Genomic DNA, 26,816 nt, shown 5'->3' on the forward strand with positions numbered 1-26,816 from the left:
GGTTTGGAGCACAGGTGGCTACGTGATAGTTGCAGCCTTGACGGTCATGGGACAGTTCCAAAAGGGAGTGGGGGCTTTGGGGGACGGAGGGAGAGCATGAGTTCTGCCTGGGGCACGTTTGTTGAATTTGCGCTGCCTACGGGACGCCCCACTTGAGAGCCGAAGTCTGCCCGACGTCGGGCCTGAGGCTGTTGGATGGGCTGGCAGGTGACCTCGAGGAGCGCTCCGACCCGGCCGGGAAGGAAATCCTGGCCGGGTTTTCCGTTCCGCCAGGCCGAGGGGCTGGGGATGAAGGGGAGGTGGAGCGGTAGACCGGCCCGGGCGGAATCTGGCTCCGGTTCGGGCTGAGTCTGCGGAGGCTGTGGCAGCGGCCGCTCCGCACCGGGTTTTCGGGGCGGCCCGGGGCCGAGGGGCGGGGGGAGCGGGAATGCGTGGGTGTGCACGCGCGCGCGTTCGGGGTGAGGGCGGGAGAGGCAGGGTGTGAGGGCGGGGGCGGGGCCGGGCCGGGTGGGGCGGGGCTACGGGAGGGAAGTTGCTGAAGTTGGGTGAGCCGCCCGGGCCTCGCCGCCGCCTTCTGCTCCTCTTCCTTCTCTTTCTCCTCCGCCGCCCCGAGCGTGTCGGCGCCCGCTCCCGTCCTCGCCGCGGCCGCTCGCCGTGCATGATGGAAACACCATGGCTTCGGCGGCCCAGCTCTCCCTGACCCAGGTAACAAGGCGGGCTGCCCGGGCGCGCCCCCGCTCCGCCCCGCGCGCCCCCGCTCCGTGCCCGCGCGCGCGCCCGCGACTCCCCCTCGCCCCCCCTCGGCCCAACTGTCCCGTCCCGAGCCAAGCCGAGCTCGCCCTAGCCTTCCAGTCTAGCCCCGACCTGACCCGAGCGCCCTCGGCCGAGTTCCACTGTCCCGCCCGAGCCCCACCCGGCCTCCCGCGGGGGACCCCGGCTTCGGGGGCCGCTGCTGGGGCTCGCGGGCCGGGGCGGGAGGGACTGACCCGGTGCCTGCCCCCCAGGCGTCCATTTGGGGTGCGAGGGGACTGGGTGACCAGCCCAGTCTCCTCCCGTTACAGAGGGGAAACCGAGTCAGGAGAAGTGTTTGCTGAGGGCACCCCCACCCCAGAGTCATTCATTTAGGGTTCTAGGGTACTGGGTGGCCCCCTCCCCATTGCAGAGGGGAGACTGAGGCGGGAGGAGAAGGGACTTACGAGTTGCTCGCCATCTGCCGGTGGCAGCCCCCATACATACTGAACCCCCACTTCATCGTAAGGTCGTAGAGGTCATAGATCTGGAATGGGGCAGTCCCAGCAACTCCCCCCCCACCCGCCCCCTGCCCACCACGATACTGCTCCGTAAGGGCAGAGACTCTGTCGTGTTTCGGTATCCCCAGGGCTTAACACCATGCCTGGAGTCATCCTGATAAGCGCAGGCACACTGTAGGCACTTAATAAATGCTACTTGATGGATTTCATACAGAGCTGGTGGGCACATCCCGCCCTGCCCCCTTGTTTTACGCTGAGGAAACTGAGCCCCAGCCAGTAGGGTGTCATCTATGGCTCCACTGCCAGCTCAGCCTCCCCCCCCCATCTCCCCTCACCCGCTTCTGAACCCCCATCCCCAAGAGGTCAGAGCCACCTCAGGTTCATTCCTCTGTAAAATGTGAGAAGCTCTTGGAGCTTCCAGTTCAGAATCCTCAGTGTCCTTGTGCCTGGGGGATGAGGGCTTCTGACCCACAGGAGAGTTCTCCCCACCCAGCCTTCATCACCTTAGCCTCTAGAATGGCTTTCATGACCCCCGCCCCCCAGGTCTCTTCCTTTCAGTGTCTAGCCCTTAGTCAGTGCTGGTTGTTTGCCTGCCCACCATTGCCCTGGCCCCCCACTCTGGATTCCTCCCCATCCTTCCATAAAGGCAGGCAGTGATGTTGTCCTTCAGGCACTGTCCTCACCTTATGGCTTCCGACCTGGTCTTTTCCAGAGTCGTCTAGCCTTCAGCTCAAGCAATCAAGTGACCATCACTTTCTATGGGACTTGTTGACTCCTGCTAAGGTCTGGTGCTGAGGTATAGGCCCTGTTGCTGGGTGGGTGGGGGGTGTTATTTGTAACTACCTGTCAGGAGATAGGAATGCCCTTGTCCTGAGCCAGTCAGTCTCCCTCTCAGAGTTGATAGGAGACTGAAGGAGGGCTTTTCCTAGGAGCCCTGAACTGGGGCAGAACCTCAGGCCCAGCCTGGATCTCTGGACCAGGGCTACAGGTTGGATGTGTTTGGGTAGTTTCTGAAGGATTAGAAATCAATCTCCTTGAGGCTGTGGGGTCTGGGTTCGTAAATGTCTCTTCAAGTCAAAGGACCGAGTCCACTGTAGCCTTTAGCTCTTTCTTTCAAAGATGCAGTCAGTGCCTTGAATGTTCATTTAATAAGAATGCTGCTGGTAGGGTGAAGCTTTCATTTTCCAGTGGTCATTTTGAAAAGTTGTGCTCAGGGTGGGATGGTATTGATTTTCATGTTTGTTGGCCACTTCTGTGTTCTGAGCACATCCACACTCACTTAATCTTCCTCAGTTTTGTAGGCAGTCATATGCCATAATAATGCTGCCAGTGACATAGATTTGGGAATCTGCCCCACCTGCCTGGTGGGGTCCCCTTTGCTCTGTCCCTTGGGACCCAGCAGCAGGGTCCACCTATCAAGGCGGGAAGGCCTCCCTCAGTCTACTGAAAGAGGAGGAGGTTGCTTTAATCACCAGAAGGCCGGCTCCAGCACCTTTTTACACCATCTACTCAGTCTGGAAGGGATTGTGGAGGGAGGGAACATTCACCCTAAGAAACGTCAGTCCTTTGAAAGACTAGCATGAACACTTCATCGGTTGTAAGGCCTTTTTTTTCCTCATCTATAAAACAAGGGGGCCATTAATATCAGGACATAGGATCAGAGAGCAGGGAAGGCCCTCATGGTTGTTCTCTAGTGCATCTTTGAGATCTATGGAGGTTAAATGATTTGTCCATGGTATCTTGGCTAGGAAGTAGCAGAGTCAGGATTAGAACCCAAGTCCTTGCACTCCAAATTCAGCACTCTTTGTCACTTTCCAGGGCTGCCTTTTGGACTGTCTGGGTTGTGCTTGATTTCACTTTGGAGGGCAGGGACTTTGTTGAGTCTTCCTGCTGGAGCTGGAGCTAATTTTAGCTTGTTTGGATTCTGAGATGTCCAGAAAGGAGTGAGCAGATAAAGCTGATGATCATAGACTGTGATGATGCTCCCGATGGTCTCTGGCATTGTGTGACTGCACAATGCTCCGTGAGCTACAGAGACAGTGGGTGTAGATAATTAGATTGAAACTCACGGGCAGGGGTGAAGTTGTGCCCCTGTCTATTCTGTCTCTGTGTCCTGCAGAATGGCATTGAATATAAGTGTAACATATTTCCTCAATCTCTGGTTTATAAGGTCTTGGTGTGAATCAGTCACTAGTCAGATAAGATGTTTTTGAAGAGTGTTGCCTGGCTTCTAACTTTCTGCCTTGGTAGACATTTCTTTATGAAACAGGATTCAGTTTGAGGGTTCTTCCTGCCTGCTTTCTCTTCTTGAAACAGGAGAGACTGCTGGATGACCAGATAGCATGGTGGGGTGGAGCTGAAACCCTAGACAAACTCTAGGGTCCCTGGGGTTCCTGTCCTGACTCTGTCAATTTGACTTTGTCTGAGGCTGAGCTAGTTAACCCTTCTGGTGCTACGTTGGTGGTATGATGAGGGGGTTAAGGCTAGAGAGCCTCTCCCTGTCAGCTCTGCCATTTAGTGATTTGGTTCTGACCCAAGATCTTCCCAGTCTGGACACCTTGGAAGAGCCCTAAAGTTGGGAGGATTGCCAGCCATTGGTTCTTACACTTTGGCAAGATGTTTACATTCTCTCAATTTTAGTCTCCCCCTCTGGGAAGTGGGAATAGCAGTAATGCCTGCTTTGTCAAACTCATCTAGTGGAAGTCCCTTGTACACCAAGATGATCTGGTTCCTTCTGGTCATCTCTGAACCAATCCAAGTTCCATTCCGTGATTAACAGTAAGCCTGTAGAAATGTGCTTGGTACACGCTAGGATCCAAGGACCAGCGTGGAACAGCCACTGCCCACCAGCCATGGGTAGGAGGTGGGGGGTGGGGAAGAGCCACCTATCCCCAGATACCACAGTACACAGAGAGGCATTCTCCAGGAATCCAGAGTCAGTCCTGGTGGGATCGTTGTTTGTTGTTCTCTAAGAGGACCCTGACATCAGGGAGGTGATGCCACGACTAGCAAGTGAATTGGGTTTAAGTGAGGCAGGGAGACCAGCCTCACTTCCTCCTTCAGCCATCTGGGTCCAGTGGTGGGGAATAGCACTGAGAGTTGGGGGAGGGGCTTGGAGAGAACTCGGTGAAGGTGAGGACTCTGGGCTGAGCCTGTGCAAAGGCCCAAAGGGAGGGCATGGAATGTGATAGATTGAGAAGCTTGCGCAGGCCAGTGTGTCGGGAGCATCATGTGTGAGGGGGGGAACGATATGTAATTAGCCTGGAAAAACAGGTTGGAGCCAGGTGGTGAAGGCATCTAAGGTCAAACTGAGGAGGAGGTCTGTCCTAGAGAGCCTGTGTGGCTTCTTGAGCAGAGAATCTAGGGGGAAAGTGAAGCCCCTAGAGACACCAAGGAGTAAGTGATGGAGCCAGGGGCTGACCCTGAGGCCAGGAGATTTAATAGAATTTCCTCTTTCTTCCCTCCCTCCTCGTTTCTGCATCCAAACTGGGGCTGTGGCCAGTCGGTTTTTCAGCTATTTTAACCGAATGAATACAAGGAGTCATTCTAGAAATGATCATCTAGTATTTCCCATAACTACTTCCCAGTCTTTGGCTTTCCTGAGTTGGTGATAGCTTCTCTCCCCTGCTCAGTGAGGGGCCGTGAAAAGGCCGGCCTGATTTTATGAGGTGACTCCTCTCAGGGCCTTGCCCATGGCTCTCATCAGAGAGTGTAAAAATCCGGGGTCTCCCTGGCCACATGGTAGGAGTTTCGTGAGGGCATCGGCTGGGCACCATTAAACATTCCTGGTCTACATGCACCCTGGGCCCTGTGAAGAGGAGGTATCCAGAGGGTCTGCCAGACTCCCTGTCTGGCTCCTCGTATCTTCCCAATGTTGTGGCTGTCCATGCCAGCTCCCATTCATGTGGTGTTTTGAGGGTAGTGAGAGTCATCCCAAACCAGTTGCCCACTGGTCCCCAGATGAGGAAGGCAGGCTGATCATCTCCCAGGCTGTTGCCCATGCCTAGAAGCTCTCTCTCCTTCACCGTCTGAAGCCCCCAGGCCCCTGCTAGGTTCAAGTCTGCTGCACCCACTGACAACCTGAACCCATCTTAGAGGCTGTGAGGTGGCCGGGAACTCAGACCCTTACTGGCCATGAGACCCTGGCCAAGTCACTTCTCCTCTGTCAGCCTCAGTTTCCTCTTCTGTAAAATGGGAATACAGATGGCACCTGCCTCCCAAGATGGCTGGGAGGATCTGATGAGACAGATAACATGTACGGCGGTTTGCAGACTTTAAAGTGCTGTAGAAATGTGATGATTATGTTTTTTCCCTCCCTCTCAGATGTAAGTGCTCTTCATCCCGGCCCCATTCTCTGAAGTTACTTTGTATCTACCAGAGTTTGTATCATGTTTACTTTTCTGTTTCTCTGTTCCCTCTTTCCTTTCCCCCCACTCAGGGGCAGGGACTCATTCTTTTTCTATCTATGTAAACCCCTTCACATTATACTCAATAAATGCTTGCTGAATCGATGGCTGATGAGTCAGATATCCCACCAGACTCAGTTACAATTGGTTCAGTGAGTGCGGGTCCATCCCTAGCAGCCCTGAGAGCTAGGAGGGTTTGGGCTACAGACAGGCTGACTACAAGTCACCAGGGCTTAGTAAATTACTGTCTTCCTTGGATCCTGGACTTTGGATCCATCCGTGGGGAGAGGGTCAAAATAATGGCGGCAATCACATAGAGCTCTCTTTTACAACTCCACTTTACACTCAACTTTAAATTTACTGTCATCCTGGGAGGCTGGAGTTGTTAGCTCCAGTTTAGGGTGAGGCAGAGGTTGAGTGACTCACCTAGGGTCACACTGCTGCAGGGAATGTCCCAGGTGGCATTTGACCTTGAGTCTTCCTGAGGTAAGTCCCACACTTTCTCTCTCCTGGGCCACTTAGCTGCCTACCGATGGCTGTGATAATACCCAGGTTTCCGTTGTCTCCCTGGGGCATGTTTTGAAGATGGAATGGAGACCTTCCCAAGGCTTATCAGAACCAGTAACTACTACCCAGGAATGTCCAGTTTATCAGGCAACCTTAGGCGCTGTCTGGGAGAGTAACTACCCCAGGAACCTGTGTACTCGTCCTTGTTGTCTTTGAATTCAAAAACCAACTTTGGAGCTTGCTTTGACTTTTGTTTCTGCCCCTTCATCTAGTAATTGTTAATTAGCATAATTAAAATCATCTAAATTAGTCATTTAAAGAGAAAATGCCAGCAGTGTTGTCTAACGTTCACTTGAAGCCTCTGCTCGAACGATTTGAGGTCCGTGTGATTTTAAAATGTTTCATATAAAATAGTGTTACCGAGGGCAGAATACTGCTGCTGGGGCTTGGGAATGACTGCCCTCAAGGAACTCAGGACCCAGCAGGAGGGGATATCTATGTGACTGGGATACCGGGAGAACGAGATACAGCAGCCAAAGGAAGGCCTGGCAGCGTTTCTTGGGAAAATGGTAGATGGGAGACACCGCTTTGTCTGAGGCAGATTGGGAGAGCTGAATGGAGGAAGGAGCCTCCAAAGCCACGAAGGCATTCTTGGTGCCTTGCTTTGAGTGGCTGCTGTTGGGATTTCTGGCACAGTGAAGTGGCCGAATAGTTATTTGCCAAGGGTGGGTTGGTCTTGCTTTTAGAAGAAAAGGGGAAGGACTCCAGAAGGCCTAGTTTTCAGAAACAGTGAATGGTTCTTAAAAGGAAAACAGAAGCTGGGCTTCATGGGCTTGACCCTTGGGCAGGAAGCTGGGCGGTGGAAGAATGTTACCCAGAGAAGGAACAGGACGAGGGTGCTGCTCTTGGAGCCAAAGGAGACAATGGATGGGACTTCCTTGGCTGAAGAGGCTCCGAGGAGGAAATAGCTGCCTGTCCTCTAAGGAATGAGATGGCCCTTAAGTACAGTAAGAGCCCCAGCAGCAATTAGGGGAGAGGAAAGCTTTGGAGAGGCCTTGCTCCATCTCCCTGGGGTCCTTTCCCCAAAAATTAACTTGTATTTATTGTTTGTGGCCTTATGCAATGGGTAGCACTCATGCTTATGTTAAAGTTTGCAAAGCGCTTTAGAAATATTATCTGAGCCTCATAACAGCCCTGGGATGGAAGTAATGTTATTAATCATCCTCTTTTACAGATGAGGAAACTGAGGTACAGAGTGGTTAAGTGATTTGCCCAGGGTCACAGAGTAAGTGCTGAGGCTGGATTTGAATTTAGGTCTTTCCCGACTCCTGTCCTGTGCTCTTTCCACTGGCCATCTAGCTGCCTCTTACATTGTAAATGTCATCCCCCAGAATGTGTAAGTTCCTTGAGGGCAGAGATGGCTTGATTTATTTATTTTGCAGATGGTATTTTATTTTTTCCAATTACATGTAAAGATGGTTTTCAACATTCATTTTTGATAAGATTTTGAGTTCCAAATTTTTTCTCCCTCCCTCCTTCCTATCCCTCTTCTCCAAGACAGCAAGCAGTCAGATACAAGTTATCCATGGGTAATCACATAAACATATTTCCACATCAGTCATGTGAAAGAAGAAAAAGAACAAAAGAGAAAAGCCACAAAGAAAGTGAAAACAGTCTGCTTCGATCTGCATTCAGACTCCATAGTTCTTTCTCTGGATGTGGTTAGCATTTTCTGCCACGAATCTTCTGGAATTGCCTTGGATCACTGTATTGCTGAGAAGAGCTCAGTCTATCGTGGCTGATCCTCACACACCGTTATTATTACTGTCCCTGTGTACAGTGTTCTCATGGTTCTACTCACTTCACTCAGCGTCAGTTCATAGAAGTCTTCCCAGGTTTTTCTGAGGTCTGCCTGCTCACCATTTGTCATAGCACAGTAGTATTCCATTCCATTCATATACCACAGCTTGTTCAGCCATTCCCCAGTTGATGGGCATTCCTTCAATTTCCAGTTCTTTGGGGATGGTTTGACTTTTGCCTTCACATTCCTAGCACCTAGCATAGTGCCTGGCTCATAGTAGGCACTCAATAAAGGCTTACTGATGGATCGGATCGGGTCGGTAGAGGGTCAGAGGAAGAAGGGTGGGGTAATATTAATAACAATAAATAGTAGCAGCATTTACATAGAGCTTTAAGGTTGCCTTATCCTCACAGTGAGCCTTGGAGGTAGGTGCCGTTATATCTTCCTTTTATAGATGAGTGAACTGAGGCAGATGGAGGTGAAGTGACTTAACTAGGAGAGTGTTTCGAGTGGGGTTTGAACTTAGGATTTCGTTACTCTAAGTCTGCTGCTCTCTCCACTGCCTACCTGGGTGCTCAGATAAAGACAGGGAGAATTCTCTTGTCTCTCTGGGGTATGCTTTGAGGACATAGTGGAGAGCTTCCCAAGGCTTATCACACAGGTGACTACTACCCACAGATCATTCTGGCAAGAGGAGTTGAAAAGTGCTGCTGACACCCATAAAATCTTAGTTTTCAAGAAACTGAAAACCAAGGTACACGGGCTTGTCTGTTGAAGACGAAAGATGTGGAAGAGATTGTTGTTTGAGGACCGTGGCATCAGGGAGGTGATGCTCTGACTAGCAAGTGAATTGGATTTAAGTGAGGGAGGACTGTGCAAAGCCACCAGCCTCACTTTCTCCTCCAGAGCCATCTGGGTCCACAGTCAAGATAGAAGTCAGGACAACTGGAGATGGGGGGGAGGGGGCAATGCAGTGGGAGACCTTGGCCTTAAAAAGGCTGAGGTCTTTAACACATCTCAGTTTGACTGAGGCAACACCCATTTAGTGATTCAGGGTAGGTAAGAAATGAGGCAAAGAATGGCCTCTTTTACTCAGTCAAAAAAAAAAAACTGTCTGGGAGGGAAAGCCCTGTTTCTGGCTAAAACAGAAACATTTGCTATTTACATTCACTCTGAGCCATCCGGCCCAAACAATGGTCCCTGAAGACTGACTGATTTGGGAAGTGAACTGCTGGTTGAGGAAGTGGTGTCTTAAAAGGGAATTTTGTTTTCTGGACCACTGCTTAAAATCGATGGGTGATGGGCTCCTGCCCAGGGATGGAGTATTCCTGATAAAAGCTGGTAACAATATATTTGCCGAGTGTCCTGAAAATCCTATCAAAAGAGCTTTAATCTCCAAGTTAGAGATAGAATATCTCCTAGGTGTCTCCTCCAGGCTAGATATATACCATAGAGAAAAGTTACTGCATAGAAAGGAGAATTGCAGTTGAAATCTCCAGAAGTTAAAAGGGAACAAAATCCAAGAAAGGAACAGTAGTAAAGCCCCAAACCCCACGTGTCAGTGCACAGGATGGCCAAAGTTTAGGCCACAAGTGAAAGGAACAAGAACTCCTAGTGGAAGGAGGCAGCTTTGACCTCATAGCCATCACCAAGACCCGGTGGGACCAGAGGCACCATGTGTCCTTGGGCAAGTCACTGAACCTTGCATTTCTTCTTGTAAGATGAGGAAGTTTAGATGGCCCGGCCTTGGCCCAGCGCCTGCCACATAGGAATGATTAGTGATGGACTGACTCTTGACTTCCTTCCCAGCTTTAGAGTTATGGTTCCCTGTTCCCATGGCTGGGTGTGTCACATTCAGCAGAGTTGGGGTGGGTTAGAGTGGGGCAGGTGGGGTAGCATTTTATGGCAAGAAGGTATCCTCATAATGCAGAAACCCAGAAACTAGAGGGGAGGTGGGGGAAGGGTGATGGGGAGCTTTGGGATCAAAATCAGTGGCCAGAGAAACAGAAATGATTGTTATCATTGGAGGATACTGCAGACCACCTGGATAGGAAGAAGAAATAGATGAGGGGCCCAGGAAACTAATCACAAACCTGGCACAGACACATAGCTACTGGAGTGATGGGAGATTTCAGTTATCCAGATAACTACTGGAGCCCTCTCTCTGTCTCTTTCTCTCTCTGTCCCTCCCTTTCCCTCCCCTTCCTTCTCTTCCTCTCTCCTTCCTTCTCTCCCTTTCCCCCATCCTCCCTTTCCCCCCTCTTCCCTTCCCCCCTTTTTTCTTTTCTCTCTTTTCCCCCTCTTCCTCTTTTCTCATAACTTTTTGACTTACCTCAGTGATAATTTTCTCCTTCAGAAGGTGGAGAACCAGAAAGGTCAAGTTCAATGCTGGCTCTGCTAGTTGCTGGTGTGTAAATGTTGAGAACCTTGTTATGAGGTGACCATTCCCATCTAAAAGTCATGATAGACAAGGAGAGGAAAGCTTCATCTATCCCCTCCATTTGGGAAGAGCAGATTTCCAGAGGAGAGCAGTGCCAGGGAAGCTGAGGAAGGAGGAGAATCTGGAATCATGGTAATAAAGACAGCTCCTATCTGTCCTTTCTCTTTATGTCATGCTTTAAGGTTTGTGAAGCGACTTAAGCGCGCATGATCTCATTGGAGAGTTTTGTGTTGTGTTGAAGAGGAGAGGATGGCGGTCAGCACCACCCTGGCTAGAGGAAGGTGAGGGAGGATGGGAATTGAGAGGAAGCAAGGCCTCAGTTTCGCAGCTCAGAATCCATTGATCTTTGAGGAAGCAGGCTCTGGAGAGGTTCTGACAGAGCAGGCAGATTCTGTGGGGCTGAGGTTCTGCCTTGTACCCTATGAGGTGCTTCACAGTGACCTGATCTGGAAACAGCTGAAAAGTGTCCCTGTCCATGAATGTGCATGGGGAGTGCGCTAGGTTTGAGGCCTTGGCTGGGGCGCTTCTTGTTTTGTGTCTTCCCACGGTTGTGACACCAAAGTAGTCTCTGTTCTTTGAGCAATGAGCTAAGGGCTTTCTCCAAAATGGCTTGGAATGCTGAGCATGTGGGAGGAGGGGTCTTACTTAGCCCTAGTAGGGAGCAGTTGGGCTTGTCAGCGAGATGCTCCCTCCCCAGTGACCCAGGAGCCCCTTCCCTTGTTTTCCCAGGGTTCGTATTGTACAGCAATGGCCAAGCCCCATAAGTGGTCTGAAGACAAACACACTTGCTGTACCAAGAAATCATGGTTCTGAGTTCCGATCTAGATCCAGATATCGCCTTTGCCAGTTACGTTTCTCAAAGTCATGACATTTAGGGCATATTTTCCTTGCTTGTCTCTTTCTGAGGACCTAGAAGATCTCTTAAATAATAATGATGATGATAGTAATGATAGCTAACATTTATCCATTAACCCAGTGCTGTACATATGTTATCTCATTTGGGCCTTACAAGGGCCGGGGGTGGATATCCTATTATTACCTCATCTTACAGATGAGCAAACTGAGGTACAGAGCAGTTACGTGATTTGCTCAGGGTCACACAGCTAGTAAATGTCTGAGGCAAGACTTGAACTCGGGTCTTTGGAACTCCGGCTCTAGTGCTCTAGAGTCTTGCAGGACTCTTTCATCTCTGACATTCTACGATTTTTCAGACCTTTCACTGTTAATCATTTAAAAGTTTAATTGATTTTGTGCATGTTTACCCCAGGAAGATGATAGGCACCATAGAACCCCTAACCAAACATGCTTCAGATTGACTTATCCCCCGGAACGCCTGGTAATAATGACAGCTCCTATTTGTCCTTTCTCTTTTCTGGGGTGTAGTTACAGCTGTAATAACATGTCACACACACCTGCAAGACTTCCAGCCCCTTTCCTCACGTCCATCTCAGGGGGAGCAAATTGAGGTCTTTCCCGAGCTGGGATTTGAACCCAGGTCTCATCCTTGCAGTTTTAGCTCACAGATGCTGTAGGGTATGTTGGAGACCTCCCGTTGGTAGATGCCTTTGTTCTCTGCCGTGGGGACTTGGAGGGGCTGAGCTCCCTCCATCTGCACTTTCTTAGACTGCCCGTTGCACCTGACTCAGCGGTGGGGTTCTCATCCACGGGGCATCTGCCCAACTTCCTGGAGGCTTGTCATCTTTTGTGAGCATTAGGGCAGCCACTCTGTGTTACTTCTGACAAGTAAAATGCCATCTTGCTCTGGGCCTTGCTTTCTGTGTCTGTAAAATGGGTATAATAATTTCTGTCATGGTGAGGATGTGAAAAGTGAACATGCTTGGTAGCAGGTCACATGGTGCACAAGACCTGGGTTCAGATCGTGCCTCTGCTGCTCAGCACCGGTGACTTGGGCAGGTCAGCTGACCAGGTGTGCCCTCAGTTTTGTTTGGTGTGAACTTGACGATCTCCAGGTCTAGCTAGCTCTAACAACTTAGAATTCTGTCTCTAATTTTAGCGTGGAGAAGCCTGTCCAGAGGCCTTCATGACTTGTATTCAGTGGGAGTTTTGACCGATGTGCTTTGGTTTCTCTGCTAGTTCTGATTTGGGGAGGGGACAGTCTGTGTGTGAAGGACCAGAGGGACTGGACCAGGCAGTATTTCTGCCCCCAGGCCCTGAGGCTTTTCAGCAGCTGAGAGCAGCTGGTGAGTGCCATAAATTAAAAGGCGCACCCGGGCCCCCCCCCCACGCCCCCGATTGCCAAGCAGCCCGGAGCTTTGTATTCTAGGCTCCCTTGGGCCTCCCATCACTCTTGCAAGGGCAGCTCTAAATTTATTGGGTATTACTGGGTCTAGTTTGCAGATGAGAAAGCATGTATTCAGCACTGACTGTGTACTGGAGCTGCTGGGCTGAGTGCTGCATCATTAGATTTCAGGAAACTAGAGGTACATGTTCAGTATGATAGGGTGAACCAAACATGATGAATTTATGTCACACTTCCTTCTGACATAGGAAGTAAGCATCAAAAGTTCTCAGCAGCAAAAACAGTTTGAATTTCCAGACTTCTGCAATCCTTTGCAAGCTTGTTGCCTTCCCCCTTCCCCTTATTGACTGGGCTGCTTGAATCCCTGGGCTGTTCTCTGCCTTCTGACCCCTTTTGGGCTTTGGAAGACCTGGGGGTGAGGGTGGGGATAGGGGTCTGAACCATCTGGAGTTTGAGTTTCCAGCCATTTCTAAACCTCTGCTTGCAGCCAGATCTGGAAATGGCCATTTCCTCCCCTTCCCTCTCTCTTCTGCCCCCAGCCTCAGCCTCTCCTCTCCCAGCTAACGAGGCTTTTAGCAGCATGTCCAGATTGGATAATAAAAGCCATTCTCAAGTGCCCATTAAGGAAAACCTCATGGAAGCTTAGTGCCCGTCCTTGGTGTATAGTTGATCTGATGCGTTTATTTTTTTATTGTGACTGTGAATGTTTTCAGTGTCAGATTAAAGATAAGGGGCAGGTTTTGCAGTTATTTATACTTTTATTTTCTTGTCATAGAAAGTAAGGAACATCTTTAAGTTTCTGTTAAAAACTCATGAATTCCTCCTAAGGTGACTGACTTTAAGGAGCAAACTGTTAAAATTTTAAAATAAAAAAAAAAGACAGGCTTCTGGGTAAGTTAACATTCATTTATTAATTAACACAGTAGGCCATTCTTTATAGGCCATAGAGATTGGGCCCGTGGGTCCTTTTTGGCATAGAAAATTGAGGCTCTCCCTCAAAGCAAGATCCCTCATCTCCCTTGTTTCCTACTTTAAGGCCTCTCTACTTCTCTGTATATCCTCTCTTCCCTTTTTCCAGTCTCTGAGAAGAGTGTTCCTGATGGCCCAGGCCCTCCCATCTCCTGTGGCCTCTGATCTCCTTCCCTCCCATCTCTTCTGGGAGTTTGTCCCTTTCCACTAGTCCCTCAGTTTCATTTATAGCCTTTATGAATCTACTGGATCCTTCCTTCCCTAGTGCCTGCAAACATACTCAGACTTCATCAATTAAAAAAAGATCTCATTGATTGCTTCTGTTTTTATATTGCCTGTATTTCTTCCTGTACCCCTTCCCCATTTGTTTCCAGAGAGCTAACCTTATAATTAAAAATAGAATATTTTTTAAAAAGAGGAGAGAAAAAAACACAGCCAAAAGTCTGATGGCATGTGCAGCTTTCCATGCCCTTGGACCCCAGTTTCTCCAGGTGGTGGGGGAGATGGCTTTTCATAGCTCCTCTTTGGGGCCAGGTTGATGCTTATAATCTTCATTTGGTTTGGGTTGTTTAGTTGTTGCTACTAGTAGATGTGCCCTGCCCACTGATACTGTTGTTCCCTTAGATTCTCTCTGTGTCTGTTCAGATAGGTCTTCTCGTGCTTCTTTGTATCCACTATAGTCACCAACTGAAGCACAGTAATATTCTACTTTACTGATGTACGACTGTTAGCTGAGCCATATCCACTTTGTTTCCAGGTCTTTGCTACCATAGAAAGTGCCCCTATAAATATCTGAAACTGGACTTTTTATCATTTGAGTTCCTTGGAGTACGGTGTTTTAACAACCCAGCTAGCAGCTTCGGTGGGGGCGTAAGATCCCTCCCCCACAGCCGGCACCCGGGGGGCTGCCAGGACCCAGGAGGCTGCCTGGATGCCGGGAAAGTACAGGTTCTTTTTATCTGCTGAAACAAGGAAAGCATGGTGAAGGGGTTGACCAGCTTACTTTAATCCAGCATTCAGTTAGCATACAGACAACATTCATTTAGTTCAGGGGAAAACACCAGCGTTCAGTTAGCATTCAGTTAGTTCAGGGGAGCATACAGGCAAGCATCAAGAGATATACCAAATACAGATTCATTCACGTACTTCAGGGGAAAAAGCCAGCACCCTGAGGTTCAAAACATTCACTTAGTTCGGGGGAAAACAAACCAGCACCCTGAACCTCAAAACCAAAATACAAACAAGTTACAAATATCAACAGACAGACCGAATACAATTCATAGTTACCAACATCTGGGCTCAGCCTGAGAGCAAGGACTGGCCCAGAGTCATGCTCCTCGTTGCTCCCACACCAACCGGAAAAGGAAAAAAAGAACTTCAAGCTGTCCTCTCCCCTCTTATAGAGTTTTTGACATCATCAAGCGCCGCCTGAATGACCAGGGCCGATTGGTTCTTGACTTGGCCCCTCCCCCTAGCGTAGACCAGGTTCTGGAGCTAACACCTCCCCTCAGCCAGTCCCATGACTCATCACACAGGAAGTTCTGATTCCTGGTATGGTTGCTGGACTTCCTGCCCCGGAAGAGCAAGCCACAGCGTCCAGAGGCTCAATGAGGTAAGCTGAGTCACTCAAATTAAACAAAGGCCATTCAGCTTACATACGGGCATAGCAGAACCTTACCTTTTGGGTTTTTGTTTTTTTTAAAAAAACATTTTTATTTTCAGTTCCCAATTCTCATTCTTCAGTCACTTCCCTGCCTATTGAGAAGACAAGAAATACATAGTCTCACCATTTGGAAAAAAAAAAAAAGAAATCTTCACTTGATCCTGTGGTTATGTCTCTTCTTTTCATAATCAGATTCCTAGAAATAGTTGTCTCTAGGTGCTCCCTCTGCTTCCTCATCAGTCATTTCCATCTAAACCTCCCTAAGTCTGGCTTCTGACCCTCCCACACACCGGAAATGCTACTCTTCGGCTTTACCAGTGGTCACTTAACTGTCAACTGGCACCTGTTCTCAAGTCTCTTCTTCCTGGACATCTCTGCTGCTTTTGATGCCACTGATCTCCCTTCCTTCCACCTGGGGCTTCTGTGACACTCAATGCTTCTGTTCTCCAACCTTTGACTGACCCTTCTCAGGCTCAGTGGCCCCTGTTCCTTAGCTTGGGCATTCCCCAAGTCTCTTGGCTTCCTTCTGTACTCTCTCTACCCTTTCTTTCTCTTAGTGATCTCATCCCAGTTGATTCTCAAAGTTGGACATTCAACCCTGATCTCTCTCCTGACCCCCAGGCCTGCACCACAAGCTCCCTGTTGGACCTCTGTCCCCATCTGGTTCTTCAGACAGGGCCAGTTTCTTGATTTCTGTGAAAGGCACCTTCATGATCATGGCCATTGAGGCCCAGAACCTCCGGGTATGCTTTTTAATTAAGCAGCCATTGGTAAGCACCTAGGGATAGGAAAAAGGAAGACAAAATTGGTCTAGCCTTCCAAGAGCTCACATCTCCCTTGGGAGATATAACATGTGCACAGAGTTATCAATACAAAATACAAAGTAGACATAATTTTGGGGGAAAGCACAGTAGCAGCTGGGAGCTTCAGTCTAAACCTTTTATAGGGGATGGCCCTTGAGTTGAGCCTTGAACGAAGCTAGGGCTTCTATGAGGCAGAGGTGAGCAGGGACCATACCAAGCATGGGGTATTGCTTGTGCAAAGGCATGAAGGTGGGAGATACATAACATGGTGTACAGACAACAGCAAGTAGAGCATTTTGGCTAGAATATTGGTGGGGGGAATGATGGGATGTCCATCTGCAAAGATCGATTGGAGGCTCTGAAGGATTTTAAATACCAAACAGAGGAGTTTGTCGTTCATCCTAGAGTCAGTAGGGAGCCATGGGAGCTTCTTGAGCAGGAGAGTGATATGATCAGAGCTGAGCTGTAGGAAGATCACTTGGACAGCTGTGGAGGTGGGACCAATGAGGAGGCTATTAAAATAGATTGGAGATTGGAGGTGATGGGGCCCTAGATTGGTTGTGAAATTAGAATCCACCAAACTGAGGAAGGGAGACTGAAGAGTGAAGAAGGGCTCTGAGGTGGTGAGCCTGGGTGATTGGAAGGGGGCTGATGCCCTTGGCAGTAATGGTGGAGGTTGAAGAGGGGGATGGGATTTAAGGGAAGAGAAAAAGGTTGAGTTTTGGGCAGGGCTGGAGATGTAGGACCGCCTGCACTGTGGAAAAGAGACCAGGGCTGCATCCAGAGAGAGCTGGGGTCATCCAGAGGGGCCAAGAGAGAAGACAGTAGGCCTAGGACAGAGCCTGGGGGGACTGAGGTGCATAGGCATGGATGGTGATTCAGCATGGCGCCTGAGAAGGGATGAGGGGGAGGTGAGGGGGCAGGGGGGGGGAGAGAGAGAAGGCAAGGCGAGGAGCACATTGGAGGCTTTTTCTAGGTCCTTGGCTGGGAAGGGAGGAAAGATAGGGGACTTAGTCAGCCTCCTAATGGGACTTTTTCCTTCCATCCTCCCCCTTCTCCAATCCCGCATTGAAATAGCAGCCAAAGTCACTTTCCTAAGACATAGGTCTGACCATCTGACTTTGCTGTTAAAGGGATAGGACTTTTCCCCAGCCCTGTGCTCAGAATGTTCTCCCTCCTCCCTTTGACTTCTTAGGGCTCCACTCATGGGTCACCTCTCCACACGAGGCCTTCCTTGCCCCATGTGTTAGGATCTCCCCTTCTCTTGCCCCCCTCTCCCTCATTACTTGGCATTTATTTTGCTTATTTGTTACAATGACTTATCTGTGTATATTGGATTTTACTCCATTAGTATATAAGCATGAAGGCAGTGATAATATTTTTTGTCTTTGTGCCCCAGTGCCTGGCACAGAGGAGATAATGAATTGAATGAATTCTCTTAGATCCTTCAATTGGCCTTTTCTCCCAAGAATCCATGGCGGGGGGGGGGGGGGGGCATCCCTGGCTTGGTTTTCTTGGTTTCTGTTTTTGGGCTGGATGTGGGATTTCACTGATGTAGGGACCCTCCTAGTAACGCTGATCGGCACCTGTTGTGCCCCATCAGGGGCCCCTGAGAGCTAAATGTCACGCTAGGCTCAGGGTCACAGCCAATACAATGATTTTTTAAGTTGAAAAATTTTAAAACTCAAACCACTAGGAAAATATGATGTCCTCACTTCTACTGTGTTAAGTAAGCAGTTGGTATGAACAGGAGGACCAGATGATATTCAGCCCATGACAGAGAGCTCTAACAGACCGTGGTGACCCTTGGCTAGCTGGTCCCAGCTGCCTTCTCTCCTCTGGCAGGTCCCCTGTGACCTGCCCAGTCCAGAGAAGATAGAGATTGCCCTCCTTCTCTTCCCTCTTCTGAGGGGTCCTTCAACAAGCCATTTCTCTTGAAGAGGGCAAATGAGCTACTCCGGGGACAGGCATTAATTACAGCCCATTTTGCTTTGGGGAGAGTGGACTTTAGGCAAGAGGCTTAAGGCTGTTCTGCAGCCTCCTGAGAGGCCTTCTTTGGCCATTAACTCCCAAGCCTTGTATGTTAAAGCTTCCAGAAACCTTTGGGATTGCTCCTGCAGGGGCAGCCTCCCAGTGAGAAGGAGGCTCTGTCTTCCTTCCTACTGGTGGATTGCCTGCTGGAAGGGTTCCCTTGGAGCCTGGTGCAGGCTGAAGTGGCCCAAGTGCCATCCTGGTCAAAGGAAACCTCACCAGGCAAATCCAAGTAGCCTCTCTCCCCCTTTCTTCACTGGCCCTGAGTACAGAGGGGGAAAGTCCTACAGAACTGGGGCTCTTTTCCAAAGGAAGGCAGTGACCTCATTGCTGCTTTGTGATGGGTGGGAAATGATTCAGTCTGTTCCTGAGGGACACGAAGTTGGCACCAAACACAAGTAGCCTGGCAGCCTCAGGAACGGGGGCCACGCCAGCCGGGCTAACAGTCATGAACCGAGAAGGGCAGTCCCAGCCTCAGGAGTGCAAGGAACAGCCCTCCTGATCCTCCCTCGCTGCCTCTGGTTCAGAGCCGAGGGGCCACAAGGGGATCTGTCACTTGCCTCTGGCCTCCATTCCCTTCTTCTCAAACTTTCCCTCAAGGCAAAAACGTTTCCATGCTCTGGGTCAATGCTCCTGATGACCGCTGAAAAGGAAGCTTATGTTTTCATAGGTGACAGGCATCATAGGCCCCTATGTTCAGAGCTGGAAGTTCAACCCCCTCGTTTTATAGATGAGAAAGCTGAGGCCCAGGGGAGTTAGGTGACTTGCCCCAAGGCTCGGAAGAGTCAGGATTTGAACCCAGGTCTTTGGACCCCGAAGGCCAGGACTCTTTGTCCTGCTCTACTGTTTGCTCCCATCTCCTTGGGCATGGTGGGGATGAGGCCCGCGGGGCTGTCTCCGTACTTGTGTCTTTGGCTTTCTCAGTGGTGTAGCTGGTAAAGTGTGCCAGGCAGTCCCTGTCACAAGGCCTGGGCCCGGGCCAAGGCTGCGTGGCTCCGTGCTCAGCCTTGTTGTCCTGAGCAGCTGGCCCTGCCCAGGAGTGTGGTATCCTGACCTTGGCAAGTGGGCCTTCTCACTGCCATCTCCATTGTCTCCTGCTTTTTGGGGCCTCCCGCTGACTGTCTGTCTCAAAATAAAATTGATCCCAACTCACTTTGATTTAAAGAAGCTATCGGCCCTCTATCAGGAGGCCTCTGTGTTTCAGGCACTTCCCAAGCACGGAGTCCTTGTTCTGTTTTTCTAGGACTTTCTTTCCAATGTCCATGCATCCATATTTCAGTTTCTCCTGGTATCTGTGTTTAGCTGTCAAACATTCTACTATGAAGTCAAAGCTCTTCGTGTGGTCCTGGACCACATCGTGGACATTTGATTATGTTTCTTTAGCACTTTGGCAGGTGCTTACCCTGCTTGCTACCTCCAGTGTGGCAGAGATCATTGGTCCTAGAATTCTTTGCCAGTGTATGTAGGGATGACTATGATTGAAAGGCATCTAGTCCTGAACTGGCACCGGCCTGTCTGTGTTTTAGGGGATTAGCTTAACCAAGGATGGAGAGGCTCATTGGCTGCTGGCTCATCCCTTGGCAATGACTTGATTGACCATGGCCACCTGTGGGACAAATGTACAGAATAGTCATCGAAGGGCGGTGTGAAAAGGAGGCAGAGAGGTCTAAGGATGACAGGGTTTTTACTTGGCCTGTGCATTCTAAATGTGAGATCCTTGTGCGTTGGCCAATGAGGGGCCATTCTAATGGGGGCGCTGAATGTTCCCCATCTTGACATGTTCTTCCTGGGAGCAAAGGAAGACAAAAGACAAAAGGAAGTTTCAGCTCCATGGAAGGATGGCCCCATAGGGAGTGGTGAATGAAGGAGCTGGTTTTGTTGTGTGTATGTAGACAACAGGAAATTAATTTTGTGGGATGTTTAGTCATCTTGTATTGCAGCGCTTATGAAAAATATTTACAAGAGGACAACTGTGAAAAAAATTACAGCCCCCTTCAATTCATCGCCGAGATAGAAGACTATGGGTGTGGATAAATCTGTTGTCCTCCCTGCCCCCACCATGCCAATTCTTCCTGTAAAACTGGTGCTAAACCAAACCCAGCTGAGAGCTGTGCCTGCTCGGGGGTTCTGGGTCGATGACACCTGCTTGGTTAAGGGCTGCGTTTCTGACAGTTGAGAGAGCTATGAAATACCACTGTACATACACAAAAGTTTAAGTTAAGAGTGGCCTGAGTGAAGGGCACCGCTTCTTGGGAGTCACCTAACTTCACTGGACCTTAGTCTTCTCCTGTCATGGCCTGGGCTGCAACTGCCCCTCCTTGCCCCTCTCTCCCCTTATTCTCCCTCCCCGGCCTCCCTGGCAGACACAAAGTGCCCAGCATGGGGGGGCCCTGGCAGCACCTAGGATGGTCCAGTCCTCAGGATGAAGGGCAGCTGTTTGGCTCCCAAAAGGCCCAGCCAGGGTGGAGCTGGGGTCTGAAGGCTTTGCTGCCCCAGCCTGGCTGGTTGCCAAGGTGAGGTAGAGGCAGAGGGAGTAGCTGATCTGAATTTGTTTCTTTTTTAACCTAAGAAATTAATTCTTTTACTCTCATGTCAGCCAAGTGAGCTGTACTGTGCCTTGAGGAGTGCCCTCTTGTGTTCTAAGCCCCAGCCAGGCCCAGAGCAGTGACTAGAAGCAAGCTCCTTGGCCTCCATCTCCTCATCTATAAATGGCTCCCTCCCAGCCCTGGGATTAAAGAGACCCTGCACTAGGCACTCAGAGTTCTCCCCCTTCAGCCTCATCCCACCTGATCCCACATTCTGCCTCTCCACGCAGTGGTTCACGTTTGTCTCTGTATCCCCAGCACCTAGAGCAGTGCCTGGCACCTAGTAGGTAGGCACCTTCTAAGCCCTACTTCTGAGGGTTGTTAGGAGGCTCCAGTGAGAGAATCAGTGGAAAGCATCTGATTGCAGGGAAGCTCTTTCATGTTCTAGGTTCTAGATCCTGGGCTTGATTTCTTAACTTAATCTAAAATTAAGCTGGTAATCATCAATGGTTTCTGGACAAGTAACTTTTTAAACCCTTTCCTCTTTTCCTTTTGTCCTGTTTTTCTTTGCAAAATAAAAATGCTCCTTGATTCTTCCTCTCTTTGTGATGCTCTCAAAGTACCTAAATGAACTCCACCCTTCAGATCCCCTGGCAGCAGCAGTGGCCCTTCTCCATGGTGTGGAGGATCTGGGGCTGACTGAATACTCACTCTTTGTGGTGGAGCAGCGGTGAGCAGCTCATGCATGCAGTGATGGACACCCAGGCAGTTAGGAAAGGCCCAGAGATGGGCAGAGCTGGAAAGGAGCTGAGACGATTGGGCCAAGTATGTGCACCTGGCCACACGGGGATGGGGATGGCAGGAGGGCTTGTTAGCCAGAATAAACAATTTGGTCTCTTTGCAAGTGTTGATTCACTTCATTAATGGCCACTAGATAAAGTAATAAAAATATATCAACGAATATAGGTGAGGCCAGTGTAAAATTTCTCTGGTAGCAATTGTAAAAAATATACATGGAAACATCAGCCTTTAAAAGTAGTTGCTTTTCCACCACTGATCCTGTTTGACCGCTCTGTAGCCTTTGACATGGTTGATCACCTGCTGGATGCCCTCTCCTCAGGGGTTCTTGTGACGGGGTTCTCCTTTGCGGGGTTGTCATCAATGTGATGGCCACACACTGTGGGTGTCCTCCACATCTCTTTCCTAGGCTCCCTTCTTTTTCTCAGTCTCATCTGGTGATTTTATTAGGTCCCTTTGGTTCTCCTCTCCATGCAGAAGTCATTTCTCCCCATTAGATTTCGAGCTTCTTGATAGTGAAGTATGCCTCGGTTTTCTTATTGTAGCCCTAGCACTTCATACAGTTCTTTACACAGAAGTGCCTGATTAAGGCTTTGTCATTCATTCATTCATTCATTCCCATTCATCCATCCATCCATCCATCCATTTGTTCATCCATCCATCCATTCATTCCTTCATCCATTCATTCATCTATCTACCAGCCATCATGCCTCATCTCTCTTCTGAGCTCTGCTTCCACCTCACCAGCTGCCCTTTGGTCATCTCAAGCTGGATGTCCTGTAGACACTTAGTGTGTCCGCAGTTGAATGCATTCTCCTGTTCCCAAGTCCTCTGTCTTCTCAACTTCCCAATTACTGTTGAAGGAATCACCATCCTCTTACTCAGCCCAGGCTGTCCTTGACTTTTCAGGCTCCCGCCTGGCAGATTGTGTCATTTCTACCCTCTTGCCTTACACAGTCACCTCCCTGTACAGACCCTCATTGTCACTCCCTTGGACTGTTACAATGGCCTTCTCACCCCCGCCTCTAGATTCTCCCTACGCCAGTCCATCCCCCACTGAGCTGCTACAGTGAGTTCTCTGCAGGATAGATCTGACCATGTCAGACCCATAAACTCCACTGGCTCCCTCTCATCTCCAGAAGCAATTATAAAATCCTGTCGTTTGGAGCCCATCACAGCCTGACCCTTTCCTACATTTCCGATCTCCTGACATTTGACTCCCTTCCACAGTGACTCTCTGACTCGCCAAATGGGCCTCTCACTGTTCCTTGCATACAGCACTCCATTTCTTGACTCAGTGGGGCCTTTGTCTTGGCAAGCCTGGCTCCCCAACCCCCCATGCCTGGAAGACTCTCCTGGCCTTTGCCTCTTAGGTTCCCTGCCTTCCTTCAGCTTCTGCAGGAGGCCTCTCCTCCTGTCTTCCCTCAGAGATTACCTTCTTTATGACCCATTAGTTGCACGTTGCCTCCCTCTCTCAGAATCTGTGAGGGCAGTAACAGGTTTTGGTTTGGGGGGCGTATCTGGCAGTGCCAAGCACAGAGGAAGTGCTTGTTGAATGATTGAATGACATATTCTAGCTTAGCACTTGGCATCTCTTCAGTTTGCTGCCTTGTTGGAGTGTGGAGAGTGCCTCTGTGTTGGGGAAGGCAGTGCCTTCACAGCCCAAGTTCTTGCCTCTTGGGCTCGCTGGAGTGCATGCTTGCGCGCGCGCACACACACACGAGACAGTTCCAGGTGGAGTCTTGTTAAGCAAACAAAATCGAAGTGACCCTGCCCTGGGCAACCCCTTGGGTTCCCAAAGAGTCTAGTCTGATCCTCAGAGTCAGATTGACACTTCTTGAGGTCACATAGTTCATAGTTCTGTGAGAGAGCTGAGATTTTTTTTTTAAGGGAGGAAGGCAGGGCAGTTGGGGTTAAGTGACTTGCCCAAGGTCACACAGCTAGTAAGTGTGTCAAGTGTCTGAGGTCGAATTTGAACTCAGGTCCTCCTGACTCCAGGGCTGGTGCTCTACTCACTGCGCCACCTAGCTGCCTGGAGAGTTGAGATTTGAACTCGGCTCTTGAGCTTCTTGGTCCTGGGCTTTTTCCAAATACCCTCAGTAATGAGGACACAGAAGAGAGTGCTGCCAGGATAGGGAGTATTGATTTAATTGTAAAAACTTGGGGTTTTGCTTAGATGGCTTTATGGTGTAATCTTAAATCACGTCTTTTATTAAGCAGAAAGACAGGCAGTCTCTGCCCACAAGAAGCTTATATTCTTGGGAGAGGAGGGGAAGTCATAGATTAAAGGAAGGTGAAATGAGGGGGGTAGAAGGAAGGGGGAAGGAGAAGGTACTTGGGGAAGGGGCATGGGAGAATAAGCCCATATGGAGATGAGTCAACCATGCCAGCAGCCTGGAGAGAAATGAAGGCCTGGCTGGCTGGCCTGGACATCCTCCTTAAAATGGAGGTTCAGGGAGGAGGCAGCCAATCAGAGGGAGAAGCCGAAGCGGGACTTGCAGTGTGAGAAGTATTCCAGGAGAATGAGCTTCCAGGGTGAGGAGGTTTCTGTGGCCTGGCAGATAAAGTCCTGTGGAGATGAGTCAGCAGTGTGTGCAGCCTGGAGGGGGATGGAGGAAACATAAAAATCTGGACATTTCTGGTGATAGAATAATTCAGGCTGCTAATTGTCGTAATGTTGCCTCTTTGCAAGGAGGATCTGTATGTGCAAGCCGCCCTTTGGCCTAGAAATGGTTGGTGAACCGTTTGGACGAGTGATGGCCAATCCTTGGGCATTTATAGTCATCTGTAAGAAACAGCATCACATTTGTGGCTCGTCTCTGCTTCTGCCTCCAAATGGGAAACTCTACAAAGCTTTTTAAAGTCCTGTCCTTTCTGAAGAGTTAACACGGAGTTGAAAGATTCTGTGTGTGCACATATGAGAAAGGCTGGGCTTCTCTGCATTGAGGAGGGAATTGCTAGAGGTCTGGCAGACAGGAAAGCACTCAGCACAGTCTGAAAACCTTTTATTGATTTGGCTGCCATCTTTCAAGATCGATAGCTACTTACGCTTGTTGAGGGATCTTGGACTTGATGCACCCTTTGAGATGCTTGCCAGATAGACAGATGGGCACTGAACTTGGGACACGCTGCTGTCCTTTTCAGGGGAGCTATGCAGCTTAAGAAATATCCATATATCAGGTTTCTGCTTGGGTATATAAAGCAGTTGTGGGATCTCTGCATGGAGCCCCTGCTTGGTTAATTATAGAAGTGGAGCTAAGCCCATTTTCTTTGGCTTCATAAACCAGCCACTTAGTAGCCTTTGTGTTGCATCATGCTCACATCTCCATCCTGATAAAATTGTTTTCATGTAATTCAGCAAATATCTGAGACCTGCTATAAGTGCTGTGTGGGATACAGATTCAGTTTGTGGCACTGAGGGGGATGGAAGGATGATTAAAACTAGGTCATGCTCCTGAGGAGCTTATAAACCTAGTGGGGTAGGTAAGATGTAGGCCATAAGGTGTGCCACGCATTTATTCAGTGAACAGGCTGTACCTGTAGATCTCACCATCACCCACAAGGCTACCGCTTCCACATTCAGTGGAAGAACAGTGAATTTCCTCAGGTCACGATCCTCTATCTTTCCACCTCTGCCTTTGCTTGTCTCTTATTAAACCTACTCTTTGTTTTCACGAAGGCTTCCAATCCTCCCATCCCTCAATTGTGTCCTAGGCCTCCACTCTGGTTAAGCTTTGACCCCTTGATGAACCCATTCAACTCTACACCTTCTGCTCCTGGATCCCTTACTCCCTCGGCCTGTTGCCAGTCTATGCCTTGCCAAACTCTAGCTGTGAATGAGTCTGACAATCTTCCTCCTTTATACTGTTAAGCAGAACTGGGGGATGTCACAAAACTGAGCTGAATCCCTTATGCCTATGCTAGCTAATCTCAACTGGCTTCCACTACAGTAAAGAAATCCAGCTATTCCTTCCTGTATTGGTCTCCTATCCTGTTTACCTTAGCAGCTCTTCCAGACCTCTTCTCTCTAAGGAGAGAAGCTTAAGTGCTGCCTCCTCCCCTTTCCCTGGCAGGGACGAGTTGGATTCATTCTTAATTGACAGAATTGAGAAGAGCCCTCAAGAATTGTCTCTTTTTCTCAGTTTCATTCCTTAGGCACCCTCAACAGTCATTTATTAATTTCCTCCTGTGTGCCAGGCACTGGAAATACAAAGAAAGGTGGTAAGAGACAGGCCCTACCCTCAAGGAGGTCACTGTCTAACCAGGGAGACAACATGTGAACACTTAGGTACAGGCATGATCTAGATAGGATGAATGGGAAATAATCAACAGAAGGAAGGCCCTAGCATTAAGGGGGATCAAAAAGGCATCTTCTGGAAGGTGGAGTGGAAGGATGCTGGGAGGCAGATTTAGGGAGGGAGAGTGATGCCCAGAGCCAGGAGCTGGAGTGTCCTGTGCAAAGGACAGAGAGGATTGTTGGGAGGATCCTACGAGATGATGCCTGTGAAGCAGAGAACTTGGCAAACCTTCAGTCGCTCCAGAAACTCGGCCCTCAAGGCCCAGCCTCCTCTTGTCTCTTCTTAGGTCACTGTTACCATGGCTTGGTCTAGGGCTCTCACATAATCTAGCTCCCCAAAGTCCTGCTCACTGCCCCCCTTTCGGTGTGGAGATGGTTGATTTTCAGGTCATCAGGATTGAAGTCATTGAAAGCACAGGATGTTCTGAAGCCTTTCCTATTTTGAATGCAAGAAAAAGAAAGCATGCAGCCACAGATGGACTTGTTCTGACCTGGTGTCCAGCGGAGTGGATCATATGATGATAAGACGGTAGCGCTCTCTGTGCGCGTCCCTGTAAATGACCGCAGCTGCCTTTCCAGCACAGTTGGGCCCTGGCTGACGCGTGGCCTTCCCTTAACCAGGAAAGCAGCTTGTAATGGGGAGCATGCTGGACTTGGGGCTGGGATGGCCTGGATTCCCATGCTGCCTCCCACACATAAGGCCTCTGTGATTACTATAGGCACGTCCCCTTGGCTCTCTGAGCATCAGGCAGTTCTCTGTCTCCTGAATTATAGAACATTTGCCATCTGCTACTGAGGGAAATGACAGATCCTTGATGTACTGGCATTCTAAAATCACAGAGGGCTTGGCCTTTGCGCCCACCTCCACCTCCTTTCCCCTCCGCCTCTCTGCCCCTCTTCCTATTCCTGACTCGTGCAGCTCCTCTTGTAGATTCCCATGTTGACTACTGTGTCCCCCAAGAGCAGCGGAGCTCCTTCTCTGGCGCTTTTGTCTCATTATCTGTAAAATGGGAGGGCTTGTACTTTCAACCTTGCAGGCACTTTGCAGACTGTAGATGCTTCAGTC

The 26,816-nt window shown here is 49.5% G+C and overlaps 1 protein-coding gene across 5 annotated transcripts in view; it reads left to right on the plus strand.

The window, feature by feature from the left end:
• The first annotated feature begins 509 nt into the window (after window positions 1-509).
• EPS15 (epidermal growth factor receptor pathway substrate 15) overlaps window positions 510-26,816 on the plus strand; it is a 125,658-nt gene continuing 99,351 nt past the window's right edge. For 3 of the 5 annotated variants that reach the window (XM_036755982.1, XM_036755984.1, XM_036755987.1), the window contains exon 1: window positions 527-705. In XM_036755982.1, coding sequence (XP_036611877.1) covers window positions 673-705 — 33 coding nt within the window. In that variant the 5' untranslated portion in view covers window positions 527-672. Of the gene's footprint in view, window positions 706-26,816 lie in introns of all 5 variants that reach the window. The other 2 variants (XM_036755986.1, XM_036755985.1) reach the window with 2 other exon arrangements.

Source organism: Trichosurus vulpecula, chromosome 4 (assembly GCF_011100635.1).
Source record: "Trichosurus vulpecula isolate mTriVul1 chromosome 4, mTriVul1.pri, whole genome shotgun sequence".
In the NCBI taxonomy this organism is placed as follows: domain Eukaryota; kingdom Metazoa; phylum Chordata; class Mammalia; order Diprotodontia; family Phalangeridae; genus Trichosurus; species Trichosurus vulpecula.